Source organism: Callospermophilus lateralis, chromosome 5 (assembly GCF_048772815.1).
Source record: "Callospermophilus lateralis isolate mCalLat2 chromosome 5, mCalLat2.hap1, whole genome shotgun sequence".
Lineage (NCBI taxonomy): Eukaryota > Metazoa > Chordata > Mammalia > Rodentia > Sciuridae > Callospermophilus > Callospermophilus lateralis.
In genome coordinates this window covers 63,660,848-63,686,526 of record NC_135309.1, presented here as the reverse complement: position 1 = coordinate 63,686,526, position 25,679 = coordinate 63,660,848, and the positions used below count along the sequence as shown (strand labels likewise).

The 25,679-nt window shown below is 46.6% G+C and overlaps 1 protein-coding gene and 1 non-coding gene across 7 annotated transcripts in view; one reads left to right on the top strand and one right to left on the bottom strand.

Annotated features, from left to right (window-relative positions):
- Positions 1–2,532: 2,532 nt before the first annotated feature.
- Positions 2,533–2,605, bottom strand: Trnaa-ugc (transfer RNA alanine (anticodon UGC)). Its single transcript has one exon. It is a non-coding gene; the product is annotated as a tRNA-Ala (tRNA).
- A 14,768-nt stretch (positions 2,606–17,373) lies between these two features.
- Positions 17,374–25,679, top strand: part of Tcof1 (treacle ribosome biogenesis factor 1) — a 35,883-nt gene continuing 27,577 nt past the window's right edge. For 5 of the 6 annotated variants that reach the window (XM_076856719.2, XM_076856718.2, XM_076856717.2 and 2 more), the window contains exons 1-4: positions 17,374–17,512; positions 19,881–19,936; positions 22,536–22,678; positions 25,214–25,287. In XM_076856719.2, coding sequence (XP_076712834.2) covers positions 17,405–17,512; positions 19,881–19,936; positions 22,536–22,678; positions 25,214–25,287 — 381 coding nt within the window. In that variant the 5' untranslated portion in view covers positions 17,374–17,404. The remainder of the gene's footprint in view (positions 17,513–19,880; positions 19,937–22,535; positions 22,679–25,213; positions 25,288–25,679) is intronic. The other variant, XM_076856720.2, reaches the window with a different exon arrangement.

Sequence of the window (25,679 nt, the reverse complement as noted above, 5' to 3'; positions counted from 1 at the left end):
GAGGGACTTACATTTATTTAATATTCAATTCAATATTACTGAGTATCTACTAAATGTTAGCAACTGTATTAGGGTTAAAATTATAGATTGTATCTTTGTGTGTGTTTGTGTATGTGTGTGTTTAACAGCTTAACAGAGATAACTTATAAGCAAGAAACTGCATATATTTAATGTACGTAGGGCTTACATCTTTTAAACAAACAGCTCTAGACCCATAAGTATATGAAAAGATATTCAGCCATACTAGGATTCAGGGAAATGAAGATTAGACCATTATGAGATATCACTTTACACCCACTTGATTGGTAAGAAATTATGGATCCTGATAATACCAAGTGTTGGCAAGGGTGTGGAACAACCAGAGGCTTATAAGCTGCTGGAGGGAATGTCTATGGGAATCTGTGACAACTCAGTACTATCCTGTAAAGTTGATTATTCACTTTCCCTGCACCCTAGTAACTCCACCCATAGGTAATGTATAGTCCCAGGCATGTACACACCAGTACTTACATTTTAACCACATCAGTGATTAGAATTTTGAAGTATTTCCATGCTATTTGGTAAAGAACTACTCTTCCAGTCGGGCACACCTCTAATCCCAGTGACTCAGAAGGTTGAGGCAGAAGGATCACAAAGTTCAAGGCCAGCTAAGCAACTTAGGAAGACCTTGTCTCCAAAATAAAAATAAAGGGTGCTGGGGATGCAGCTCGGTGGTAGAGCACTTGTCTAGCATGGCAAGGCCCCGGGTTTGATCCCCACCACCAAAACAAAATAAAAACTACTACTCCCAACTCTTCCCCCTCCCCTTTGCCGTGTGACCCACTGTGCTCTGCCTGCCTCAACCCCTTTCCCAGGCAACCTCCCCAGTTTCCAGCAACTAAAAGGTTAACACCAGGCCTCATAGGATAGCTCCTGGACCAGGTTCCAGCTCCATAGCATTCATCTGACTGCCCAGTGGCCTTTCTTTGCAGTTTGTTGTTGTTCTGTACACTCTGCAGGAACCCTTGCTCAAACACACCAAGAGAAACACACAGGGTTATTCATAGCAGCACTATTCTTAATAGAAACAACAACCGTAACAACGACAAAAAACAAACAGCTATGAATAACCAGATGTTGGGGGACTGGAGGTGCCCATCACAGCTGCTTTCTTGGGTCAGGGCAGACAAGCTCCTCTGAGGTTCAGGATAGATGGAAGAGATGGGGTCCAGGCCCAGTCAGACTGTCGTGCTGGAGAACAGGTAGTGGGCATTCTCTCTGGACCAGGGGCTATGGGTCTTATTTACCAGCCCAGGTAACAGCTACTGTTCTTCATTTCATTTTATAGGTCAGGAAATGGAAACAGAGAAGGGACACACCCACAGTCACACATTGTGAATCTGGGCTTGAGTTCATGTCTGTGTGATTCCAAAGCCCAAACGTATCTTCACCACTGTGGGCACATTATCACTATCTGGGACTTCTTGGGGTACAGGATTTTGTTTGGCTAGGGATCCCCAGCAGATAGCACAGAGCCCCACAAATAGAAGATGCTCAATCAACAGAGATCCGACGCCACTGATCAGTCAATCACTCTGTTGCAAATGACCTCAGCCTCTGGACTGGGCTTCACCACCTGCCTGTCTCCCAGTTCCCTGAAGTCCAGACCAGAAGACCACTTCAGCCCTGAGTTCCCTTGTTCCCTGACCTCCTGACTTTGAACCTGGACTCAGTAGACATATATTCTCTGATTCCAGTCAATCATTCATTCCTTCATTCTTTAAATACTGACTGTGCCCCCTTGTTTTTTTGATGGAAAAATTAAAACAGTAAAGACAGAAGAGGTAAACTCAATGAATAAGAGGTAGATGCAGAGTAAAATCCAGGCTCCCTGTCCTGGCCCAGCCCTCTCATCCTTGTGCAAAGCACTGGGCTGAACCTGAGAGAAACAACAGTGATCAGACGTGGTCCCTTCTTTCTGGAGCCTGCTTGACCCCAACCCTGAACCCATATTTCCAAAATCTAGGTACTGAAATGAAGTGGCCTGCAACCCAGCAAAATGGCAAGTCTAAGTGTGGGCACCAAGCTACCTGGGTAGCGTGTTGACATGTGCCTCTTGTCTGACCTTCCACCTGAGAAAGAATGTTTTTGCTCTGGGCAGAGAGGTATAGCTGTGGGAAATTCGATGTGCTCATTTATTTGTTTGGTTTTCCAAACTGAATCTCTTTAAAAAATAAAAATAAAGAGTATGTTTGCCCAAATAGTGACAGACCCATCTGAGGTGTTATGATTATACTTTCCAGAATTAGAAAACCTAACCCTATTGCTAGTGGTCTACGTGCCCCCGGCAGCAGAAGGCAAGATAGTTGGGCTCCCAGCCCAGCCCTTCCGCTCTGACAGAGTGATGAAGGGACGGTCCTTTCACCTTTCTCACAAGGCTCCTTTCCTTTCTAATGAAATGGAAAAAAAAACGTTCATACAATTGTGCAGACAGAACTTTACACTCAGCCTCTTGTGAGGAGGGCATTTTCACCCTTTTTTTTTTTTTTTTTTTGGTGGTGCTGGGGATTGAACCCAGGGCCTTGTGCATGCAAGGCAAGTACTCTACCAACTGAGCTATATCCCCAGCCCCCTTGGTTTCTTGATGGAGAAATTAAAACAGAAAAGACAACGAATAAGAGGTAGAGGCAGAGCAGAATCCAGGCTCCCTGCCCTGGCCCAGCCCTCTCATCTTTGCCAGGGTTTCTCATGCTTGAGTAACATACAGATGTCAGAGGAAAATTCTCTGACCCTAAAAATGTATTCAGGAATTTTAAGGATCTAGGGACCCAAATTAAAAAACCTGCTCAATATAATATGGTACCCCTTTAATAGGTACAACTTTGTGTATGTGTCTGTATGGTACTAGGGGTCAAACCAGGACCTCAGGCATGTTAGGCAAGTGCTTTAGTACAATCTTTGTTTTCACAGATCAGTTTAAAAAAAAAAAAAAAAAAACTGCTCAGGCCTGGCATGGTGGTGCACACCTGTAATCCCAGCAGCGTGGATCATCAGTTCAAAGGCAGCCTCAGCAACTTAGTGAGCCCCTAAACAACTTAGTGAGACCCTGTCTCTAAATAAAAATGTAAAAAGGGCTGGGGATGCGGCTTAGTGGTTAAGCGCCCCTGATTTCAATCGCTGGTACAAAAAACAAACAAACAACAACAACAAAAAAAACCTCCTCAGTCTGATCAATAGCAAAATCTCAGTTTATTCAGGGGGCTGCAAGATCATTGATGATCCCTGGGTCATTGTGATCGTTAATACAAACAACAATGTGCATGAAGTCACGTGGCCATCTGCTGTTATAAGGCACGCATCAAATACAATTTTTAATTGTTCTGGATCATCACTGAAGGAATATTAAAAATTCAAGTCTTAAGGAACTTGTGGGGACTTCTCCCTCCCCAGTCCGAGAGTCTCTCTCTTTGCTCTGCACTGCCTGCTAACCCCTCCCCGTTCTAACAGTCCTCGAGTTTCCCTGGTAACCATCTGCTGGTGGAAATGACAATTAAGCTGCTCAGCTGCCTGGTTCACTTAGTTCCCCCACTGTGGCTCTGTGCCAGGGTCAGGAAGGCCTGACTTCACCCACCTACGGCGACAGGCCAAAGGAAAGGGAGCCTCCCAAGGTCAGGGATGAGTCTTGAAATACACAGGACAAAAGCCCAGACCTGGGTGGTCCTCGTGCATCCATCCACCCACCACCCCGACCACTCAACCATCATCCTTCAGACATTCACTCCTGCCTGTCATATTCTAGTTCCTAAACTCGGGGGAGAAAAGATGGCATGGAAAAAATAAGCAAGCTTTACCATAGTATGCATAACGTGCTACTTTCAATATTTCATAAATACATATAAAATCTCTGGTAACATTACTTCCTCCTGGGAAGCTGGGGGACAGAGGGTGGGAGGCTGGGAAATTTACTTTTCTCTGTATCCTCTTTGTACCTTTACATTTTTTTGCATAATTCATATATATCACCTACTCCAGAACTATGTTTCTTTTCCTTTTTTTTTTTTTTTTTTTTTTGTTCCCATACTGGGGATTGAACTCAGGGACACCCCATCACTGAGTCACATCCCCAGCCCTATTTTGAATTTTATTTAGAGACAGGGTCTCGCTGAGTTGCTTAGCATCTCGCTTTTGCTGAAGCTGGCTTTGAACTCATCATCTTCCTGCCTCAGCCTCCAGAGCCACTGGGATTATAGGTATGCGCCACTGTGCCCGGCTCCATTTTAAATAATGTTCCTTGCTCCTGTACAGTGCTCTGACCACTTGAGCAGGATGACCCCTGGGGCGGGGGTGTGATTTGGGGTCAGTCAATGACCTATTGTCTTATGATTCTATGACCTTTTCCAAGAGACTGCAGACCCCCAGAAGCCTCTGTCCTCCCTTTCCTCCTGGCTTGTTCCTGCCCCAACCTGGTATGTACTGTGCCCAGGATGAACTGCTCAGTCACAGGAGTAGCCGCCCACTGCCAATGGCCTCAAGAGTCCTCTTTGTGTGGGCTGTCATGTGGTCACCTATGACTGAAAGTGACTGGGCACGTGTGTCCTTTTCTTTCCCTAAACCAATATTGTCCTTGGAACCACCAGATGCTTTCCCAGGCCTGTGGCCATGGGCAACTTGGCAGCTCTGAGCAGCATGATGTACAGAGGGTGAGGGCACATCCTGGCTTTCATGAGACATCGGCAATGCCTGTCCACAGAGGTCACTGCCTCTTCAGTCACAGAGCATATGCTCAGGAGGGACTGTGCTGACCCCTCAGGGCCAGACAAGATCAGGACATCACACTCCATGGCTCTCAGGTAGTGGCTTCTCCAGAGACTTTTTGTGACCCCAGCTTTGCTCGGGGGCTTCAGTGCTTCCTGTTTCACATTGGCCTCCTCCTTCCATCCTCCTAGCATCCCTGAGAGCTGGGGACTCTTCTTATCCCTATGTTACAGAAAAGAAGCTGCAGCCCAGAGGCAAAATAATTGGCCCCAAGTTCACCCAGCCTGTAAATCACTCAGCCTGAATCTCACCCAAGAATGCCCAGCATGGGATCCCACACTCTCGACTGCACCACCCTCCTGGGAGGGTGCCAGACTGCAGAGCCCCCAAACACAGCAGAAGACATGGGAGCTGTGCATCAAAACTGCACAGGTGGGGCTGGGGTTGTGGCTCAGCGGCAGAGCACTCACCTGGCACACGTGAGGCACTGGGTTCGATCCTCAGCACTGCATAAAAGTGAAATAAAGATATTGTGGCCATCCACAACTAAAAAAAAATATATCAAAAAAAAACTGCACAGGTGAAGGGAAAAGAGGAGACATGGGCTGGCAGAAGACCCCAGCAACAAACCATAATAGATTAGAGCTCCTGAAAGTCAGTAAGAAAGACATGGACAACCCATAGAACCCCAGCAGAGGACACAAAAGGCAACTCCTAAAAGGAGAAGTCCAAACAGCCAGTCACATCACAAAAACATTTCAACCCACTGAGCAGAGCAATACAAATTCAGAACAAGAATGAGAGACATTTGGCCCATCAGAATGGCAAGCATTCCGAGGTCTGACAACTGCTGGCAGAAACACCCTTCCACGGCAGCTGGGCTATGACAGACCAGCAACACGATGTGCATGCATTCAGAAACTCCCCACCAAGCACACGCAAGACTTATACAAGGGCCGGTGAGGTGGTGCACACCTGTAATCTCAGCGGCTCGGAATGCTGACGCAGGAGGATCACAGGTTCAAAGCCAGCCTCCGCAACTTACTGAGACACTTAGCAGCTCAGCGAGACCCTACCTCTAAATAAAATATTAAAAAGGACTGGGGACGTGGCTCAGTGGTTAAGCTTCCCTGAGTTCAATCCTAAGTACAAAAAAAAAAAAAAAAAAAATTGGGCTGAGGATGTAGCTTAGTGGTTGAGTGCCCCGAGTTCAATTCCCATACTCATGCATGTTTGGTCATGGCTGTGTGGTTTATTGTAGAAAACTGAAAATCATTCAAATATCCATCCACACAATGGGTTCATAAGTTATAGTACCTATAATGATGTAGATTGGATGGTGGACATGTAGTGCTAGAGCTCTGTACTTCAACCCAGAGAAACTTCAAGCATAATGTTAATGGGAACATGCAACTTGCAGAAGACTGTACACAATATTATGCCATTTACAAAAAGTTTTAAAACTACCAAGCAATACATTCTGTTTTATGAGTGTGTGCATAGGGAGCATAAATAAAAGATCATGTACTAGAATGTCTGGAGCCAACCTCAGAAAACGGGCTGCTGAGCACCACCGGGCAGGAGGGAAGGAAATTAACTGAGAAGCTCTTATTTATCTGTAATGTCTTATTTCACAGTCTAAGTCACAGGAACATAGAAACTGCCCTTGTATTTGTCATATGTTTGATGTTTTATAATTTAAAATTTGAAAAAGCAAGCAAGCACAGTGGTGTATGCTTGTAACCCCAGCTACTCAGGAGGTTGAGGCAGGAGGATCACAAGTTTGAGGCCAGAAAGTTTGAGACCATGTCTCAAAATAAAAATAAAGAGGGCTGGAGGTGTGATTCAGAAAAAAAAAAAAAAAATCAGGGAGCTGGGCAGTTGCCCTAAGGCCAATTGTCTCCTAGATCATTGATCACCATTAGAAAGTTTTATCTAGAATTTACCTCCCAGTCATTGGCCCTAATTTTGTTCTTTAAGGATCCCATGTGAAAGCCTAACCATTGGTGGCATACATCCCAATTGGCTCCTGCCCTCAGCAGGCTGGCAACCGCAGAGAGGAGGCCCATCTCCTGGCCGCCCCCTCCATTGGCACCCCTGCACCCTTTTCCACCACCATCCTTTACCACCCCTTCTGGCCTCCTCAGCAGATGGCAGCTCATACAGCATGTTCTCTTCCAGAGAAAGTCCTTGACAAGCCCAGAGGAAAAGGAACTCAGAGAAACTCCACCGCATTTGTCAGTGGAACTTCTCTTTGCTAATAATGGACCAGGCTCTGCAAAAGATGCTCTGCAAGAAGAACTGAGTTGGGAGTCTGGATGTTAGTCATTGACCTGCTGGGTGACTTGAATAAGTGATGGAACCTCTCTGAGCCTCCCCAAGTACACTGAGGGATGTGTGCTGTCGAACAGTGGTTCCAAACCTAGATGCCTCAGAATCCACTGCAAAGCTTTCTAAACCACAGATGCAGGGGCCCCAAGACTGCTCTTGCCTAAGGTGGGGTCTTGGAATTGTATTTCCATGGAACAGTGAGGCATGGTCAAGTTGGGAATCACTAGACGGTCCCTCCATGTTGGGCATTCACATATGCAGGAAAACTCTGTTTACCTCTTTCTCCCCACCCCCAGTTCCTTTCTGCATTTTGGTTAATCATCACCCTGAATTCTTTATGCCAAGCAGGGTGCTGGGTGAGAATGAGGGAGCAGATGAGCTTCCAGAATGCGGCCCCTCTCAGCCTCCCACTCCCTAGTAACTGCAGGGAAGCTGGGGAAGGAGGCAGGAAGGAGGAGCCAGCACTCGTAGCCCCCCCACAGGCTATGGTGGGTCTGGGGTGTGTGGAATGCCTTCCCCTCCACCCAAGGATCAGTACCCCAATTCCTGGAGGCAGCTCCTTCTCCCTGCCTCCATCCCTACCAAAGGCAGGCATTCCTGCAAATCACAGCCTTCTAGAACATTAAAGGCAGACCAATGTTTTCTCAACTGCCGCCATTCACTGCCGTCTTACCACCAGTACTATTATTTAATTGGTACTTTCTTTTACATTGACTCACTGGTTTTTTTATTTAAATACCTATTTAGCCCCATCCTAAGCAATAATATCTGCGAAATAACAGGTTTGATGTGCTAGTTATTTTTTGTCTGATACACATTTATTTTAATACATAATGATTTCCATTTTAAAGTGTCCATCTATTTATCTCACAAAGCCACTTCTTGCATCACCAGGCTTTCAGAAAACACTGAACTAGCCCAATGCTATTTTCACAGAGATGCAGACTGAGACCCAGAGATGGGCAGAACTTGTTTAAGGTCACACCACTGGGGTTGAAGTTACTATTCCCAAAGGCATCCACAGTAGAGGGCGGGCCCCTGGTCCCCTGGTGACCTTGACCTTTTGGAAGACCTTCCTTTGGTTGTGCACTGCCCCCTCCTGGCTGGTCATCTGCAACAGCTGTCCTTCTAGAAGGAACAGCCAGAAGGGAGAACCTTGTTGCACCGCAGAGATGACTCTCCCTTAGGTGGGAAGCCTGAACACCGTGGAAGAGGTGGCATTTGCACTTGGCTTTGAAGGATACATAGGAAACAGTTAAAACTTCAAAGAGGAAAAAGGCAGTCTGTTCAAATGATGTGAAGAAGTGAGATGTTCCCAGGACAATGCGTTCTCCAGACTTGATTGCTGGTTTGGGTGAGAGGAGATGCACCAGGGATCAGATTGGGATGGGCTTTGAAGGCCTATTATGAAGCTCTGCCTGGAGCCTGTGGTCGGTGGATCACCAGGGGAGGTTTGACAAACAGGAAGTGATGTGATGCCAAATAGCAGAGAGCAGAAACCGGGCAGGAGAAGAGGAGGCAGAGGCAGCCTGCAGGCGGGAGGACAAGGCAGACTCCAGGCAGCAGTGACAAGAGCCTACCTCTGCCTCTAACCCTCTGGGGACATTGCCCAGATACTTCCTGTCACTGGGCTGTTTCCTTAACAGTAAGAGGAAAGAGCTGAGCTAGATGCTCTCCAAGGACCCTCCCAGCTCTGAGAAAGGAAACCACAAAACTAAAAAATGATGCTGATGAGACTATGAATTGCTACAGCCCTTTTGGCAGTTAGTCTGGCTTTATCTATTAAAATAAAACACACGCATCCCCTCTGGCCTCCTCTTGATTCCATCCTGCAGAAATTAAAACTCTAGTCTATAAGGATATATTTACTGGGATGTGTTCTGTTGTTTTAGCCAAAAAACTAAAAGTGAATAACCTGTATCATACTATCTCCCATCCCTGTCTCTCAGTGGTGCCACTCAGGAACTACTTAAGAGCTCCCTAGGGTCTAGGGATATAGTCAGTCAGTAGAGTCCTTGCCTTGCATGCACAAGGCCCTGGGTTCCATCCCCAGCACCAAAAAAAAAAAAAAAAAAAAAAAAGGAGATCCTGGGAAGCTGGATAGGGTTCAAATCCTGCTACTCAGCACACAGCTCAGGCCTTAACCTCTCTGAGCCCGTTTCCTCTTGTATAAACAGGATGGGTCATGCTTCCCAGGGTATGGTGGGGGTTAAACTAGTTAAGCCCCAGTTCTGGCCCATTGCATGCACTCTGCAAAATGAGCTGTTACTATCACTCAAAAGGCTGTGGTGCCAGCCACATTGGAGGATGCCAGTAATCCCACCTACTCAGGAAGTAGAGGCAGGAGGATATCAAGTTTGACCCAATCTGGGCAATTTAGTGAACTCTGTCTCAAATAAAAAATGAATAGGCTGGAGATGTAGCTCAAAGATAGAGCACCCTAGGTTCAATTCTCAGTACCATCAAAAAAAAAAAAAAAAAGTGGGGAGGCAGATGAGAATATCTGGAGGAAATAGCTCTGATGTGTTTTTCTTAAGTGAAAAGAAAAAAAGTTGCAGAGTTTTATGTTGAAGATGATCCCTTTTGTAGGAAAGAAACAAAAGAGTTTGTTTTGGAACAGGGTCCTAGGGATTGAAATCAGGGGCACTCAACCCCTAAGCACATCCCCAGCCTCATTTTGTATTTTATTCAGAGACAGGGTCTTGTTGAGTTGCTTAGCAACTCACTTTTGCAGAGGCTGGCTTTGAGCTCGAGATCCTCCTGCCTCAGCTTCCTGAGCCTTTGGGATTACTGGTGTATGCAACTGTGCTCAGCAGAAAGAAAGAATAGAGAAATGACAAGGAGCAGGAGAAGCCTGGAATCCTACTAAAGATGGGCAGGATCTGATGCCAGGCTCTGATTTGCTGGAGGGGCGGGGGCTGGGGGCTGCAGCTAAGGAAGTGGCCTAGGAGAACCTAAGAAGAAGGCAAAGACAGCCACTGTCTTCATACCACTCCAAATTGTTTAACATGTTACTTCAGTTACAATTTGGAGACCTTTAAAAAATTTCTGTAGGATCAAGGGAAAAGAAAAAAAGAGAAATTGTCATCCTACGTGAGGGAAAGAAGCTGTGGGAAATCTACTGGCCAAAGTGACTCGGAGCTGGGAACACTTGCTGTAATAGTGGATGAAGGGGGCTGTCTTTGAGTCCTGGGGGTAAGGGCAGCCTTCCCAGGTGGGCCCTTCTGTTAAGAATACAGTACTAGAAGGTCTTTGTCTGGTAGTTTCATTAAGCAGGTGTGTTAGTGAGCTTTTTCATCACTGTGACCAAAATACCCAACAAGAACAACTTAGACAAGGGAAAGTTTCTTTTAGCTCACAGCTCCACAGGTTTAGTCCACCGTGGGCTGACTCCTTGGCTGTGGCCCAGGGGAGGCAGAACATTATGGCAAAAGGGCCTGATAGGAGAGTGCTACTTGGTTCACAGTGGCTAGGAAGCCGAGAGGGAAAGGGGAAGGGGCCACAGGGAAGATGAACCCTTCCAGGGCACGCCCCTGCTGCCTTCAGTCACTACTCAGTTCATTTAAACTAGGATAGAATGATTAGGTCACAACTCTCACAATTCAATCATTTCACCTCCAAAACTTTCTGCATTCACACAAGAACCTTGGGGAGATACCTCCTATCCAAATATAACAGAAGGTAATTCTGAGGACCAGAGGAAGCAAGAGACTGACCCAAGGTCACAGAGCAGAGCCAGACCAAAAAGGTAGTTGAATGTCTCCTTGCCTAGGAGCTTCTCTCCTGTATCATGCCACCTCCCACTCTGTGTGGAGTCATTCCTGCTGGGGAGGAAGGAGTGCCCTACCCATGTAGCTTTCTTCCCTGTTGTTCATCCTTCCTTCCTTCCTTCATTTCCTGAGTGCCCTCACTGTGCCCTGCATGGGAATCCAAAGTGACTAAGGCATACTGCTTGTCCCAGAGGCACTCACAGTTGAGTGGTCTGGAAGCTTCTGTCTTCTCCAGCTAACAAAGACATCTTTTTTTCTAACTGGTAGAGAAACGCTCTGAGGCGAATGTTTTTTAATGCACTGTTTTGTTTGCTGCTGCCTTAATTGTTGCCATGTTATATTTTATCAGTTTAATGTTTTAATTTTGTGCTTGGGCCTTGAGGCAATTCAGTGAAGGGTATGATTTGGAAAATCAAGGAAATAAAGAAATAGTCCACAGAAGAGGCAGCCTCCCAGGAGCCGAGGACAAAGCGTAAGTGCTGACAATTAATTTTATTAGGCACCAAACAAAAACAAACAACCTGTTGCCAGACAGAAGATATTAGACTGTCCTGGTTTGGTTTGGGTTTTTTGTTTTTTAATTTAATACCAGTTCTCCATTTCTTCCAAGGTCAGTCAAGGACGCACAACCAGTTCCTCCTCTGTGGTCTCAGATCCCCTCTGCATTCCTGCCTTCAGACCCATATGGTGAGCACCTACCTGCTGGTCTGCCCTGCTGCCCTCTCTCTAGCAGCCTTCTGTGCACCTCACCTGGGGCCACGTCCTCAGGGAGCTCAACTGATTCTGGAGGGTAAGGGTAGTGAAAGAAATCCCAGATGGGCTGGGTATGGTGGCACCTATCTGTAATTCCAGCAATTTGAGAGGCTAAGGCAGGAAGGTTGCAAGTTTGAGACCAGCCCAGGTAACTTAGAGAGACTCTGTCTCAAAATAAAATATGCAAAGGGCTGAGGTGTAACTCAGTGATAGATCATCCCTGGGTCCAATCCCTAGTACATTAAAAAAGAACTCAGCACATCACACATCATGTATGCTGATCACCCACTCGGTTAGTCGGTTAACAAGCAGAAACCCAGGCTCCTCACTATCACCAGAGAAGAAATATTTCCAGAGAAATTCCAGAGAAGGGGGAAACTAGCCTGGAGACAAGTGGACATAAAAGAATTTCAGCATGCGTCAGTAAAGGCAAGGAGATTTATTTAGGAAAGTAAAGAACACACAATTCAAGGGAGAGCGGAAGCGTCTCTGAGAGTTTAAAGGAAACTTGGGTATGGGAAGATATGTAGGGATGACATCAGTCTGGTTGTTTTTAGGTTCCTGAAGCTAAGGTAGTCTCCATTATCTGATCAACAGACAATGTCAGAAAGTCTCTCGAAGTACAGTTTTTCAAAAATTCATTCCTCTTCATTTGATCTATTTGTTGGTGGGTTAATTAACAGTGCACAAGGTATTGATCATAAGTGAGTGAATTTATGGTAACTCTAAGATTTATAGATTTCCCCCCAAATTTGGGAGCAATGGGCTTAGGAGAGAAACTGGCTTTGGGGATTGACAGGTCTAGAAAAACTATGTGGAACCTCAAATTAAAGTTGTATATGCTTGTGCCTCCTTTATCTCTCCTATTTTACCTACTTTTTATTTCTTTTATCCAACTCCAATCACCAGCCCTCTCCGATGCAAGGCTTCTGGCTCCCAATCTCAAGAGAGCCCAGTCCACAAAGTTCCCGTTATCTCCCTGACAACTGGCCCCACCTGCCTTCATTTCCCTTCATTTGCCTAGATTCCAGGACCCAGTTAGGCATATCTTTTGATCCTGTGCCCTTTATTCCCTTCCATCTTGCAAAGTCCTGAACCTGGGTAAACTCCAAGTACTTCCCAGCTGCGTGCACCTGGGCAGGTGAGCCCTGATGGTGGAAGCTACTCAGCAAGTCAACACGGAACACACAGACGGTAATGACCACCAACCCTGGCTGGTTGTCAGGCTGTCAGGCTTCAGGGGATTCTGTGGACAAGTTGCTTCTTGACTCTTGATCATTCTCCTTCCTTCCAGCTCTTCACCACCTCGTTCTCGCTCCCAGCAGACCTTGCCTCCCACTTGGCAGAAAAAATAGAAGCTCAAGATGAAATCTCCCTTAACATCCCACCACAAACCTACATCTACATCTGCACCCATTCTCTCTTTGTTCCCGCTTTTGGGTTCCAGAGAAGTCATCCCTCCTCCTCTCCAAGACCAACCCCTCCACCCACGCGCCTGATCCCCTCCCCTCACCCATGCTCCTGAACATCACTCGCTGGTTATCTCCCCTCTTTCCTACAATCTTGATTAAAATCTCTCTCTGCTGGATTTACCGTCAGTTTTTAAATGAACTTAAGTCTCTTTCATCTTAAAACACGCCTCCCCGCATTACACACATGGATCCTGTCCCATCATCTCTCCCTTCCTGGTCACAAGAAACTTTTCAAAGGACCTGCCTCCTTCATTCCTCCTGCACTCAGACCACGGCCATGAGATCCCCTCCATCGCTCCAGTAAGTAGCACTTCCTAAAGCACTCCCATGAGCCTCTGGTTTCATCCTCACCTCTGACCTCAAAGAGCATCACCCATCATTGGACTCTTTGCTCTATCCTCCCTTGGCTTCTCCACATCTCTGCTGCTCCCTCTCTGGCTCCTAATCTCATCCTTCTTTATGTGGCCCCACCCTGTGTGTGTCTCCAAGCTCCATCCTGGACCACCTTCTCTTCTCACTCCACATCCTCCTCCCTTGGAAAGCTTATCCTCATCCACAGCTCCAGTGATCATCTTTCCATCAACGACTTCCCATCTCCATGTTCAGCCCAGACCTTGATGCTGAACCCAAACCAGATTTCCAGTAGCCACTGGAGATCTGCTCTTGATGTTCAAAGGCATTTCAAGTTCAGGATGTCTAAACTAATACCTGCACTGTTCACATCCCCTCCACCACCCCTCCTCCCTCAACGCTCATCTATCAAGGCCTGTTGCCAAAAGCTTGGTCCTTGCCCCTGATGCCAATTCAACAACGAGGACACGGTTTTGACAAAAAGGAAAGACGGCTTATTGCTTTGCTAGCAAAGGAGAAACATAGGGAAATCCTGTCCCAAAGGCTGTGATTCTGCCCATCCACAGGAACAGAACTTTTATAGAAGTGATTCAGAGAAAATGAGATTAAGGAGGAGAGATCAGGAAGGAGAAGATCAGGGAAAAGAAGATCAGGGAGGAAAAGTTTAAGGAAAAGAAGATTGGGAAAAAGAAAAAAATCTAAGTTTCAAAGCCACAAAGGATATAGTCAAAGCATCAAGTGAACCCTTGTTACAGGCCCACTCTGGCTTTCCCATCTCAGAGAAAGGCCTGTTCACACAGATACCCAAGAGTCTTTCCCAACACTGCCGCTCCTTTACCCTCTTGCTCCAGCACATCTTGATGGCAATTTGCTGTCTCACCAGCTCTAGGAAGGCTCCACCGCCCTCCCCTGAATGCCTTAACTGCTCTTCCCATATCTACTCATACACCCCCTGGCACTCCCACTGGGCCTTCACATAGGCCACAGCAAAATCGATTTTGCATCTTGTCCCTTTTGGGCCTATGCTGTCACTGGCATCCAGTCACTCAGGCTGAAAAGAAGGAGCCCAAATGTGGCTGATCCCTTAATATGGAAATCTACCTTCTGCAGACTTCTACATTCCCCAATTCCCGGTTCAGGTGCACCCTCTTGTCTCTGCTAAGCCTTCCCTTGCCTCTTCTTTCAACTGTACCTTTTGTCTCAGTCGCTTTGAATCGGTCCCTCCCTAGACCCAGGATTCTTGTCCCCCAGCCTTCCTTATACTATAATCCAGGCTTCCTCCCAATTATCACTTCCTCAGAGAACACTTTCCAGTCCTCTAAGAAAAGATAGATGGGGCTGGAGTTGTAGCTCAGCTGTAGAACCCTTGCCTCACATGTGTGAGGCACTGGGTTTGAATCTCAGCACCACATAAAAATAAGTAAGTAAAACAAAGGTCCAGGGGCTGGGGTTGTGGCTCAGTGGTATAGCGCTGGCCTGGCATGCATGAGGCACTGGGTTCGATCCTTGGCACCATATAAAAATAAAATAAAGATATTGTGTCCACCTAAAACTAAAAAATAAACATTAAAAAAATAATGATAAAAAAATAAAGGTCCATCAACAACTAAAACAATAAATAAATAATAAAAAAAGAAAAGATAGATCCCTCCTTCCTGTTAAATGCTTCAATAATAATAGTGAACACACATATACATATGTGTGTGTGCAGGACATCTTCTAAGTACTTCTACTTAGAACTCATTTATCCCTCCATGCCAGTATTTCCAGCTACTTTTGAGGTTGAGGCAAGTTCAAGCCCAGCTTGGGCAACTTAGTGAGACCTCATTTCAAAAGAAAAATTAAAAAGACTGGGAGTGTAACTCAGTAGTAGAACATTTGCCTAGCATGCCCAAGGCCCTGGGTTCAATCCCCAGGACCTCAAGAACAGAATGATAAAAAAAATAAAATGAAATGAGAGAGGGAGAAAAGAAAAAACAAATCTCATTTACCACCCACCCCATAATAACCCTAGAAGATGGAAATTATAATTCATGTCCATTTTACAAATAAAGAAAGAGGCACAGAGGGGCTGGGATTGTGGCTCAGTGGTACAGCGCTCGCCTAGCACATGTGAGGCCCTGGGTTTGATCCTCAGTATCACATAAAAAGTAAATAAGGATATTGTGTCCAACTACACTAAAAGATAATAAATATTATTTAAAGAAGAGGCACAGAGAAGTTATGTAATTTGTCCAAGGTCATTTAGTTAATAAGAGGCAAAACCAGAATTTGAACCCAGGCTGTGTGACTTCAGTGTAGCTTTCAAACACTTAAGAAAACTACTCCTTAAGAAAATGCCATCCTTTTCCCGTCTGTGTTTAGCAGCTGTTTGTAACAGTGAATTATGTGACTATTTGTTTAGCATGTCTTCTCCATTCAACTGTGAGTTCTGTAGGAGTAGAGACAATTTATCTCCAAAAGTAGGTACTCAGTAGATAGTCAGTCATTCCATGGTGAATGTAGATTATTCTCCCTCTTCTTGCCCACTACCTCTAATCAGGCACCTGGTCCTGTCTGGTTCTTCCTTCCCCTAGGCAGTGTCCCTAACCCTTGGAAGTCTGGATGTCTGCTTATCTGGTTCCTGAACTTGGGTGGAAAGTGTTATATGTTGTATATATCCAACATTTTTAGAGCAAAGGCTGGTTAATTCAAGCTGTCATCAGATTCTCAAGGGGTCCATGAAGTTTAGAACCATTGTCTTAAGTATTCCCTAGCCCAGCTTATCCTCTTCTTGCCAACTCTCCTCAACAATTACAACAGCCTGACATCTAGTTTTGCTCTCCAAAAATCCACCCTCCATGCATTGGTCATGGTGAGGGGGTGTTGTAAGTCTGTCTACTTCTGCATCCTTAGATGTCCTAACTGGGATTCCTCTCCTCCCTACTGTACAGCCCAGCAGCACAGGGTTGTTTGGGATTCCCAGACTATACCCAGGCTGTTTCTCATGTCCTGATTCAAGCTGTGTCCCCTGCCTGGTGTGTCAGTCTCTCCTCAGCACCTAAAAATTCCTGTCAGCAAGGTGCATGCCCGTAATCCCAGCGACTCCCTGGGAGAGGAGTTCCAGGGGAGCCTCAGCAATTAAACAAGGCCCTAAGCAATTTAGTGAGACCATGTATCAAAATAAAAAAATAAAGAAGGCTGGGGATGTAGCCCAGTGGTAAAGTGTCTCTGGCTTCATCCTCAGTACCAAAAAAAATAAAAATAAAAAAGTAAACTCCTACTGTCTTTGAGCTTAGTTTAGATGTTTCTGTGGGATTAAGTGCCCCTCCTTCGTCCTCCCCTGGGGTGCGCCTGTCCAGACGCACACACCAGGCATTGAACTGTATAGTTGCTTGGTAACTGTCTTTAGCCCCGTGAGCTATGAGGGCAACCACCACATCTAACCACATCCTTTTATGCCCCCACCTAACCAGATGCTAGCCCAAAGTATGGGGCTCAGCAAGGATTTGTTCAATCAGTGAATGATTGAATGAATAAACCAATGACAACTCATGCCAAGTTTATGGGTCCTAAAAAAAATGTGTGAAGTGAATGAGTATAGACAACTGGAAGTTCGGGTGCAGCCAGAGATGTAGATTAGGGAATTCAGAGAGGAGTCAACCCTGTCGCAGGCTCTAGAGAATTACCATGGAGGGCAAATCTCTTCAAGAAGCAGCCTAAAGGATTAAGAGGGTCACTCCTACAATGGCCGGCCCTGGGGGTATGTCCATGACCTGACACGCCCCCTCACCAATGGGAGGGCTTGTTGCCCGGGAAGTCTCCGCCCCCTCGCCTGCCGGAGCGGGACCCGTCACTGCAGGGAGTGAGACTACACTTCCCGGCGCGCCGCGCGGTGGGGACGAACGAGGAGCCGGAAGTGGGACGCGCGAGGTCTAAGGGCAAGAGGGAAGTGGCGGGCGGGGATCGTGGGGGCGGGGCGTGCAGGTGAGCCGGCTGTCCCGGGTCGCGGGCATGGCTGAAGCCAGGAAGCGGCAGGAGCTGCTTCCCCTGATCTACCAGCATCTGGTGCAGGCCGGATACGTGCGCGCGGCGCTGGCAGTGAAGGAGCAGAGCAGCCAGGTGAGCTTTCGAGGCCGCGTGCAAGATCTAGAGCAGCAGTCCGCGCCTCCTCCCCGGGAGACCTGGTGGACGGCGGGTCCCTGCAGGGCTCAGGGTCGAGGGCCAGGGGTGGGAGAGAGGTAGCCTCTGTCTCCCCTCTGCGACTTCCAACCCACTCGGGCCTCAGTTTCCCCATCTGGGCAGTGGGCGGGCCAGGACGTGTGATCCCACGCTCAGGACTTTGTAATTCCCGCGCCCTTTCCCTCCACCCCCTTTCTGGTAGCGGCGGTTTTAAGTTTCCCGAGTCTTGGGCCACGTGGCTCAGCGCGGCCCCCCCTAGGGCGCGGTGGTTGGTGCTGGTCTCGGAAAGGATTGCGAGCAGCCCCGTGTTAAGCGCCAAGAGGAGGGAGTCCTTACCTCTTGTTCTAGAACTCAGGCCCTTGGCCATCCTGGGTACTGATCACTGACGGACAACTTTGGATCACCAACCCCTGGTGCAGTCATTTCTCACTTCATTCATTGGTCAATTTAATCTTGTGCTCAGAAGATAGAGTGGTGAACACGTTTCCCCGACCTCCTGGAGCTTGCAGTCTGGCACAGGAGACCAATCAAAGAATCACAAAAGTAACTGCACTTAACACTAGGTAGTAAGAATGAGAGATACCGTGCTAAAACCGGGATTGCAGAGTGCCTTGTTAGGAATATCCAGGACTGCTTCCCTGAGGAAGTGGCAGTTAACTTGAGAGCTGAAGGAAGAGAGATGGGTACTCCAGGCAGAGGAGCAAATACCCTGGAGTATGTGTGTGTGGCAGAGAGGGTAGGAATTTGCAGATGCCTTGGCCTCTGGAAAATCAGCTGTGGCTTATGTATGAAATCCTGTCTCCAGGGGATGGAGGCATAGATTGGCTGGAGCTGTTCATAGCCGCTTTGGTCTTCACCTGAAGAGTAAATTGTTGGAGAGTTTTAAACTGAAGAGAGGGATATTGACCTGATGGGTCAACATCACTTTGGTTACAGTAAACTCTCTGGTCCTAATGCTTGCTTGCTGGACCTCCTGGAGGGACCAAAGGGTGATGGGCCTAAGACATTATTTGTGATTTTCCCAACCGTCCCTGGACCTCATTTGCCCTTCTTACTCTGGTTATATTACTTACCAGATAAGAAAAGCAAGATACAGTACCATTTTCATTGGAGTGTGTGCCCAAGCAAAAGTATCCAGCCCTTATGAAACATATGTTCTAGCAGGAACAGATAGTGACAGAGACAAAACAGATGCTTATGGTGTAGGGTATCCAGCTGATGGTAGGTGCTGGCTATCACAATGAGGCAGCCAAGGGGCATAAGAAATGTCAGGGTTCCACTATAAGTAGCACAATCAGGAAAAGCTCATTGAGAAGGTGGCACTTGGGGCAGACAACTAAAGAAAAGGAAGGAGTGAACAATGTAGTTAGCAGGGGAAAGAGAGCACTCTCCCAGAAGGCAAAGCTCTACTGGGGGCTGTTCACCTGACACTTGAGGGCAGTGAGGAAGCTACTGTGCCTAGAGCTAGGAGGCAGGGGGAGCAGAGTGAGGCTGATCCTTGAATATCAGGGTTACCAGCTCACTGTGCTGTGCCAGCACCTGTTGTCCCCTTCATACCTGATGCCTTTCTAGATGGTGAGTTTTATTATCCCCATGTTAAAAAAGGATTCTCAAGTTTGAAGAAATAGTGTATCCAGCTAACTGAAGAGTTCTGCCCGACTCAGGTGTGCCTCTTGGCCACTCTGTTCAGATTGCTGATATTCCGTGTCCTTGTCTCATTGCTCGTTCACCCTTCTTAGAACACATGGCAGTTTGGGTTCTTGACATTCACAGAGAAAGCAGACCCTCTGGCCTTTGTTCCAAGGGTTTAGATTCTACCTGCTTCCCTCTTCTTCCAGAACCCAATACCACATGGGCTCAGTCTCTTCCCAGCAGACCAGGGGGCTACACTCATGCCCTGTGGATGCCTGAGTTTCTGGGCTGTGGTTTGTGCTTTGGGAATTGACTGGCTAGGCCTTTGAAGTCCTTCTAAAAGGTCAGGGGCAGGAAAAACCCTGTCTTGTGGCATCTAAAAGTGGCTAGTACCAGGGAGGCTGAATAAATGCTAGCTTGGAATAGTTTAGCTTTAGCCTCACAAAGGTGCCTCTTACCATCACATTGTATCAAAAAGGATTCCCACTGGAATTACTTGTACTTCTCATCTCTGGAAGATTGGCAAGGCCAAACAGACGTTTGTCCTAGGGCAAAGGACAAATGTCTGAATCACCTATCTTTGTAAACCCTAAGGTCAAGGAGAGGATATTTCAGCCCAAGGAGAATCCTTACTGTGTCAGGGGATAATTGTGGGTCTCTTTTTTCTTCTCTGTAGAAAAAATTCCCGGTTCAGCCTTTCACACTTCTGGACATCTATACACACTGGCAACTGTAAGTTTTGTGGAGCTAAAGGTTTAAATAGGGATACCTCCAAGCTATCATTTTGGAATAAACAAGGTTATTAATCTTGTCTAAGACAGCTCACTGTGGACACTGTTAATTGCTCCCAGGAAGCCAGATCATATCACATGTGTGGGTATCTGGCCACTAGTGGGGTGGGCATTAAGTAAGAGCTTTAATCTGTTAAGAACAAAATGTCTCACAAGTTTGTTATCCACTTGATCAACAAAGTTTTTTTTTTTGTTTGTTTGTTGTTTTTTATTTTTTTGATACTGGGGATTGAATCCATTGACACTTAACCATTGAGCCACATCCCCAGCCTTTATTTTTATTTGTTTATTTATTTATTTAGAGTCAGTGTCTCACTAAGTTGCTCGGGGCCTCTCTTAAATTGTTGAGGCTGGCCTGGAATTTACAATCCTTCTGCCATAGCCTCCTAAACTGCTGGGATTACAGGCATGCACCACTGTTTACAGGTCAACAAACATCTATTGCGCCAGGCACAATGGCTTGTACATGTAAGTTCAACAACAGGAGTCTGAGGCCAGAGGATCGTAAGTTAGAGGCCAGCCTCAGCAACTTAGCAAGACCATGTCTCAAAATGAAATAAAAGGGGCTGGGGATGTAGCTCAGTGGTAGAGCACCCCTGAGTTTAATCTCCAGTACTCAGCAGCTCAGGAGACTGAGGTAAGAGGATCATGAGTTCAAAGCCAGCCTCAACAACTTTGAGAGGACCTAAGTAACTCAGCAAGACCCTATCTCAAAAAAAAAATATATGAAAAAGGCTAGGGAAGAGGCCAGTGGTTAAGCACCCCTGGATTCAATCCCTGGTACCAAAAAAAAAAAAAAAAATTGAGTGGAGGAGGGGATGGTTGTGTTCTGTCCCTGCACTGGCCTGACCATGGCTGACTGGGGAGAGGGGTGCTATGATAGTCCCATGAGGAATGATAGGAGTATTAGGAGAGAACTGAGGAACCATTGTCTGCACATCTTTGAGGACAAAGGGAGAGGGTGTAGTGGTCCCATATGTATACCTGTGCGGGAAGAAGATAGGTTTCGTTTCTGAAGACAAACACTTGAATATCTGGGAAGTCCAAAAATTAACTAAGTGATAGAGAGAATAGTGAGCTTCCTATCCTCAGAGGTGTGTGAGCAAAGGCAGGAATGGTCTGGGAGAAATCCCAGCTTCCCAGGAAGAGCTAAGGTCATTGAAAACCCTGCCTGCCCTCAGGTCTTGGTTCCCCTCTGCTGCTAAATTGAGCTCAGAGCTCAGGACACACCCCATACTTCCTCACCCTGTTTGTCTTAGCCAGGTGTGTGGGTGTTGCTGATAGGACTTCCTTCCCTAGAACACCACATCAGTGAGCAGCTGTAAGCCCTTCCCTGCCCTGGGCCCCTCGGTGGGTGAGGAGTACTACTAAGACTCCTGCCCTTTAGGCAAACTAGCCCAATAATTCCCTGCAAATTTCAAACCCAGCCACCAGCCATTTGGCCTTGAGCAAGTTTCTGCCCTCCCTGAGTCTGTCTACATGTGTAAAATGAAAACATAATTATCTCATTGCAATTTGAGGATTAAATCCAATAGTCCTTAGTAAAGTGCTAAAGCTGACAATTGGAGGGGTCCCCGCCTACCTTGGTGCTTATTGGACACCCACTATAAGCCAGGCACTATTGATATAATAGGGAACAAACTAGAGAGACTCCTTAGTGTTTCAGAACTCACATTCTGTTGGGAGGAGAGAGGCAGAACAAGCGGATAAATGTAGTCAATGAAGCCTCTTAGCAGGAGATTCCTGACAAGTGCTCCCCCTGGGAAAAAAGGGATCTGTGCCACACATCTCGAACTGGCAGAGCAGTGTCCACCCCAGCTGGAAGACATGGGGCATAGGTAGACTCCCTGGAGGTGGAAGGTGGGTCAAAAGAGGTGATAACCTGAAAGTTCAGGAGACTCAGGCATCTGGGTGCTTCTTCTATCAGTGCCCCAAACTTACTCCCCGACCTGGCCAAGTCACTTAGTGTGCAAGGCACTGAGGGGACTATAGTGAGCTGCCAGTCTTCACACACTCCCAGCCCTTTCTGTGTAGTTGGGGGCTTAGGCTAGAAGCAAGTAAAATCATGGGAGATAAAGATACTCAAAAGGAAAGGAAATAGGATGACAGGGCAGAGAATGCCTCAGGGGAGGGGACATCAGTGCAGGCTGCTCTGAGGAGGCTGGATTAGAGCTCAGGTAGGAGGGGCAAGGACCCTGGTTCAAGAAGAGGTAACAGCTCGTGCGTTAAGTGCTTGCAGTGGAGGAGTGCTGCTAGTTCTGCAAAGTGCCTACATGGGACAGCACCTGTCACTGACAGTTAGCTGCTCCTATTCTGTAACATTACCGATCATTCATGGTTATTTTCAAGACTGACTGAGAACTGGAAAGGCACTTTACAAAAGGAGTGAAAAGGCAGAATACAAATTATATCACAGCGCTGTTTAAACCCAGTACACATTTCCTTTGAGGGCTAGGAGGATGTGGTAAGGACTCTCTTCCCAAATCTTATGGAGGTGTACTGTCATCCAGTTGGTATAGCCAATCATCCTTGTCCTGCAGGACTTCAGAGCTTGGCCGGAAGCGGAAGGCAGAGAAAGATGCAGCCCTGCAAGCCAAGAAGACCCGAGTGTCAGACCCTGTCAGTAGTTCAGAGAGCTCAGAAGAGGAGGAGGATGAGGCAGAAGCTGAAACTGTCAAAGCCAGTAAGAGCCCTACATGTGGGGTGCTGCTAGGGGACTTGGGCCTCCCAATCGGGTCCCCATCCCTGGTGCCGGTGGGGGTCCAGCTGGGGGCCTGTACCATAGGGAAGGGCCAGTGGGATAGCAGATTGCTCCAGGGTGGAGCCTTCCTCCAGTTTCTCCCCTAGTGTGAGCCCTGGGAAGACAGAACCTTTTAGTGGGGAGATTGGGAAGCCATCACAGATCTGTTTGAGCCTTTTAGCTGTGCCAAATATTGTGTCCCCAATCTTAGGGATCCAAGGGTAAACCCAAAAACCCAGGTGGGTCCGTGCAGCACATAGTCCTTCAGAGGGACCCAGGAAGCTGCATTTTTACAAGCTCCAAAGTGATTCTGATGGGGTGGAAAGAAGACCACATTTTCAGAAGCGCTGCTGGAAATGCTTTAGAAGGCTGCCAACAGACCCCTCTACTCTGTGTGTCCCTGGGCGCTGCTTCAGGAGTGCTTGTCCCCCCTCATTTTGGCAGTGTGCACATTGGTGCTAAGGGCTGTGCCAGGCACTGATTTCCGAGCATTAGCAGAGTGATCTGTGCAGGTCACTGTTGCCCCTTCTCACTTCAAGCCTCCCTGTGCTTTCTCAGCAACAGCCATAACCCTCCGCTGTGTCTCCTAGGCATTGTGTTACCTTTTTTTTTGTTTTTGCTTACATAAAAGACAGTTCCTTAATTTTTTTTTCAGTTTCTTGACTTTTTAAATATAATTTTTGATTGTAAAAGAAATGTAAGATTCATTATAAAGTATTCATTATACTCTTCAGGAGGCTGAGGTAGGAGGATCACAAGTTCAAGGCTAGCCTGGGTAAGATCCTGTCTCAGAATTTACAAAAAAAAAAAAAAATGGACTGGGGATATATAGCTCAATAGTAGAGCACTTGCCTGGCAACCCTCAGTACAGAGGAGGAGGGGTATAAATATTGAGAAGATTCTTTGAAAAAGAAAAGGAAAAAAAATCACTCATATTCTTGCTACCTATAATTCAGCAAATTATTCTTTCATTTATTTTTCCTGAGCCTACTTTGAAAGATGTTTGAGATCACACTGGATATATATTTTATGTCTTGCTTAATCTTCTTAAATTATAAATGCAAAACAAGTTCACTTTGAACTAGACAAACTATATAGAAGAAAACTGGAAGGTTTCCTGTTCTCCTCCCCTGCTTCCTTTCATTCCTTGCATGTGTCTATTGGTGGGTGGCCTGTAAAACTTCCTGTCTTGCATGCAAGGTCAAACAAATATCCACCCTTACATGCATATGTGCACACCTATACACCAAACAGAAATGGTCAAATTTCCAAGTGACTGGTATGCAATTTTTTTGTGTGTGCTGGGGATTGAACCCTGAGGCGCTTAACCACTAAGCCACATCCCCAGCCCTTTTTTATATATTTTATTTAGAGACAAGAGTCTCTCTAAGTTGCTGAAGCTAACTTTGAACTTGCAATCTTCCTGCTTCAGCCTCCCGAGCTGCTGGGATTACAGGCATGTGCCACAGTGCCTGGCTTGGCTGTGCAATTTTTAAAGCTGTGATAATGGAATTGTAATTATACTTTTTAAGAGTCCTTATTGAGGAAAATAAGTTGAAGTATTTGTGGGCAACATGACAGAATGTCTGGCATTTTCTTCAAAACAAGGCATGATGGGGAAGAATGGATGAGTCAAAAGATGAAATAAGATTGGCTACAAGCTGATAATGGTAGGAGCTGGGTGGTTCAGTATCCTTCCCCTGTACTTATGAATATGTTTAAAATGTTCCATCATTACAGAAAGGAGAGAGATGGAACTAAGTGCCAGAAAAAGAATTAGATCATGCATTCATCTCAGTAACATTCTTTTTAATAACTTAGAAATCTTTTCCTGTCTGAGATCTGAGGAGGCTATACCTTTGTTCAAAGCACTAAGAATCTATAAATCTTCACATCTGACTGGTCCTATGTCTCATGGTTCAGCCACTTCTCCATTAAAAAGACATTTGAATTCCAAGTAGCTTTCCCTGTGGACCCAGGGCTGACCGTCTGTCTATTGTACCTTTTTTCTTTTCCTGGATTTGTGGTGGGGGGCTACAGGGAAGCTGGGGTAGAACCCCAGGGTCTCGAGAATGCGAGGTAAGTGCCCCCTGACAAAACTGCATTCCCAGCCCCCACTGCTGCTTCATGCAGGCGACTTTCAGGCCTGTAGTATGGTGGCCTGTGTGAATGGTACCCACCAGAGTTGTGCAGTGCTTGTGGTAGTGGGTGGCAGGGACATGAACCAGTCTTTTCCTTCTGGGGCCTTGCTGTTTCGTGCCACAGGGGAGCTGGGAGAGCCTCAGGATGTAGATACAGAGCTTCCATGTTCCTTGATAGACATGGCTCTTTCCCACTTTTGAAGTCAGCGTCAGCTTCTCGCAGCAGCCCCAGGCAGTCAGTACCAACTGAGTTGTTAGTTGAGATGAAACCTGCCTCCCATTCTTCCAGGGGAGTCCCATCTGGCTCATCCAGCAGTATGGTGTTTGTGTCTTGCAGCCCCTAGACTTGCATCTACCAATGTCTCTGCTGTGGGGGCGCATTTGCCATCAAGCATGAAAGAGAAGGCCAAGGTGAGTGGACCGCTTTCTACACTGCCTGTGGGAGGTAAAGTGTCCTATAGGAACAGTCCCCTATGTCTAAAAGTTGGGGTTGAAATAGCCCAACCTGGATTCAGATTTTAACTTGTGTTAGCAGCTGTATGATCTTGGTGAGTCCCTTTACCTCTCTGGGCCTATTTTCCTTTCCTGTAATTGGGGGTGATGCCTACTGAAGAGAGGCATCACAGAGCTCCCCGTGTACCTGTGATGGCCTTCATTCCTGTACTCACCTGTTCACTGAGGAGCTCTTTGCCAACACCTGGTGTGTCCCAAGTACTGTGCTGGGCAGGGGAGGCACCATAGTGAGCAAGACTCCAGTGCTTCTGAAACTAATGGCATTTTGTAAATCAGAAACTGCTTAGAAA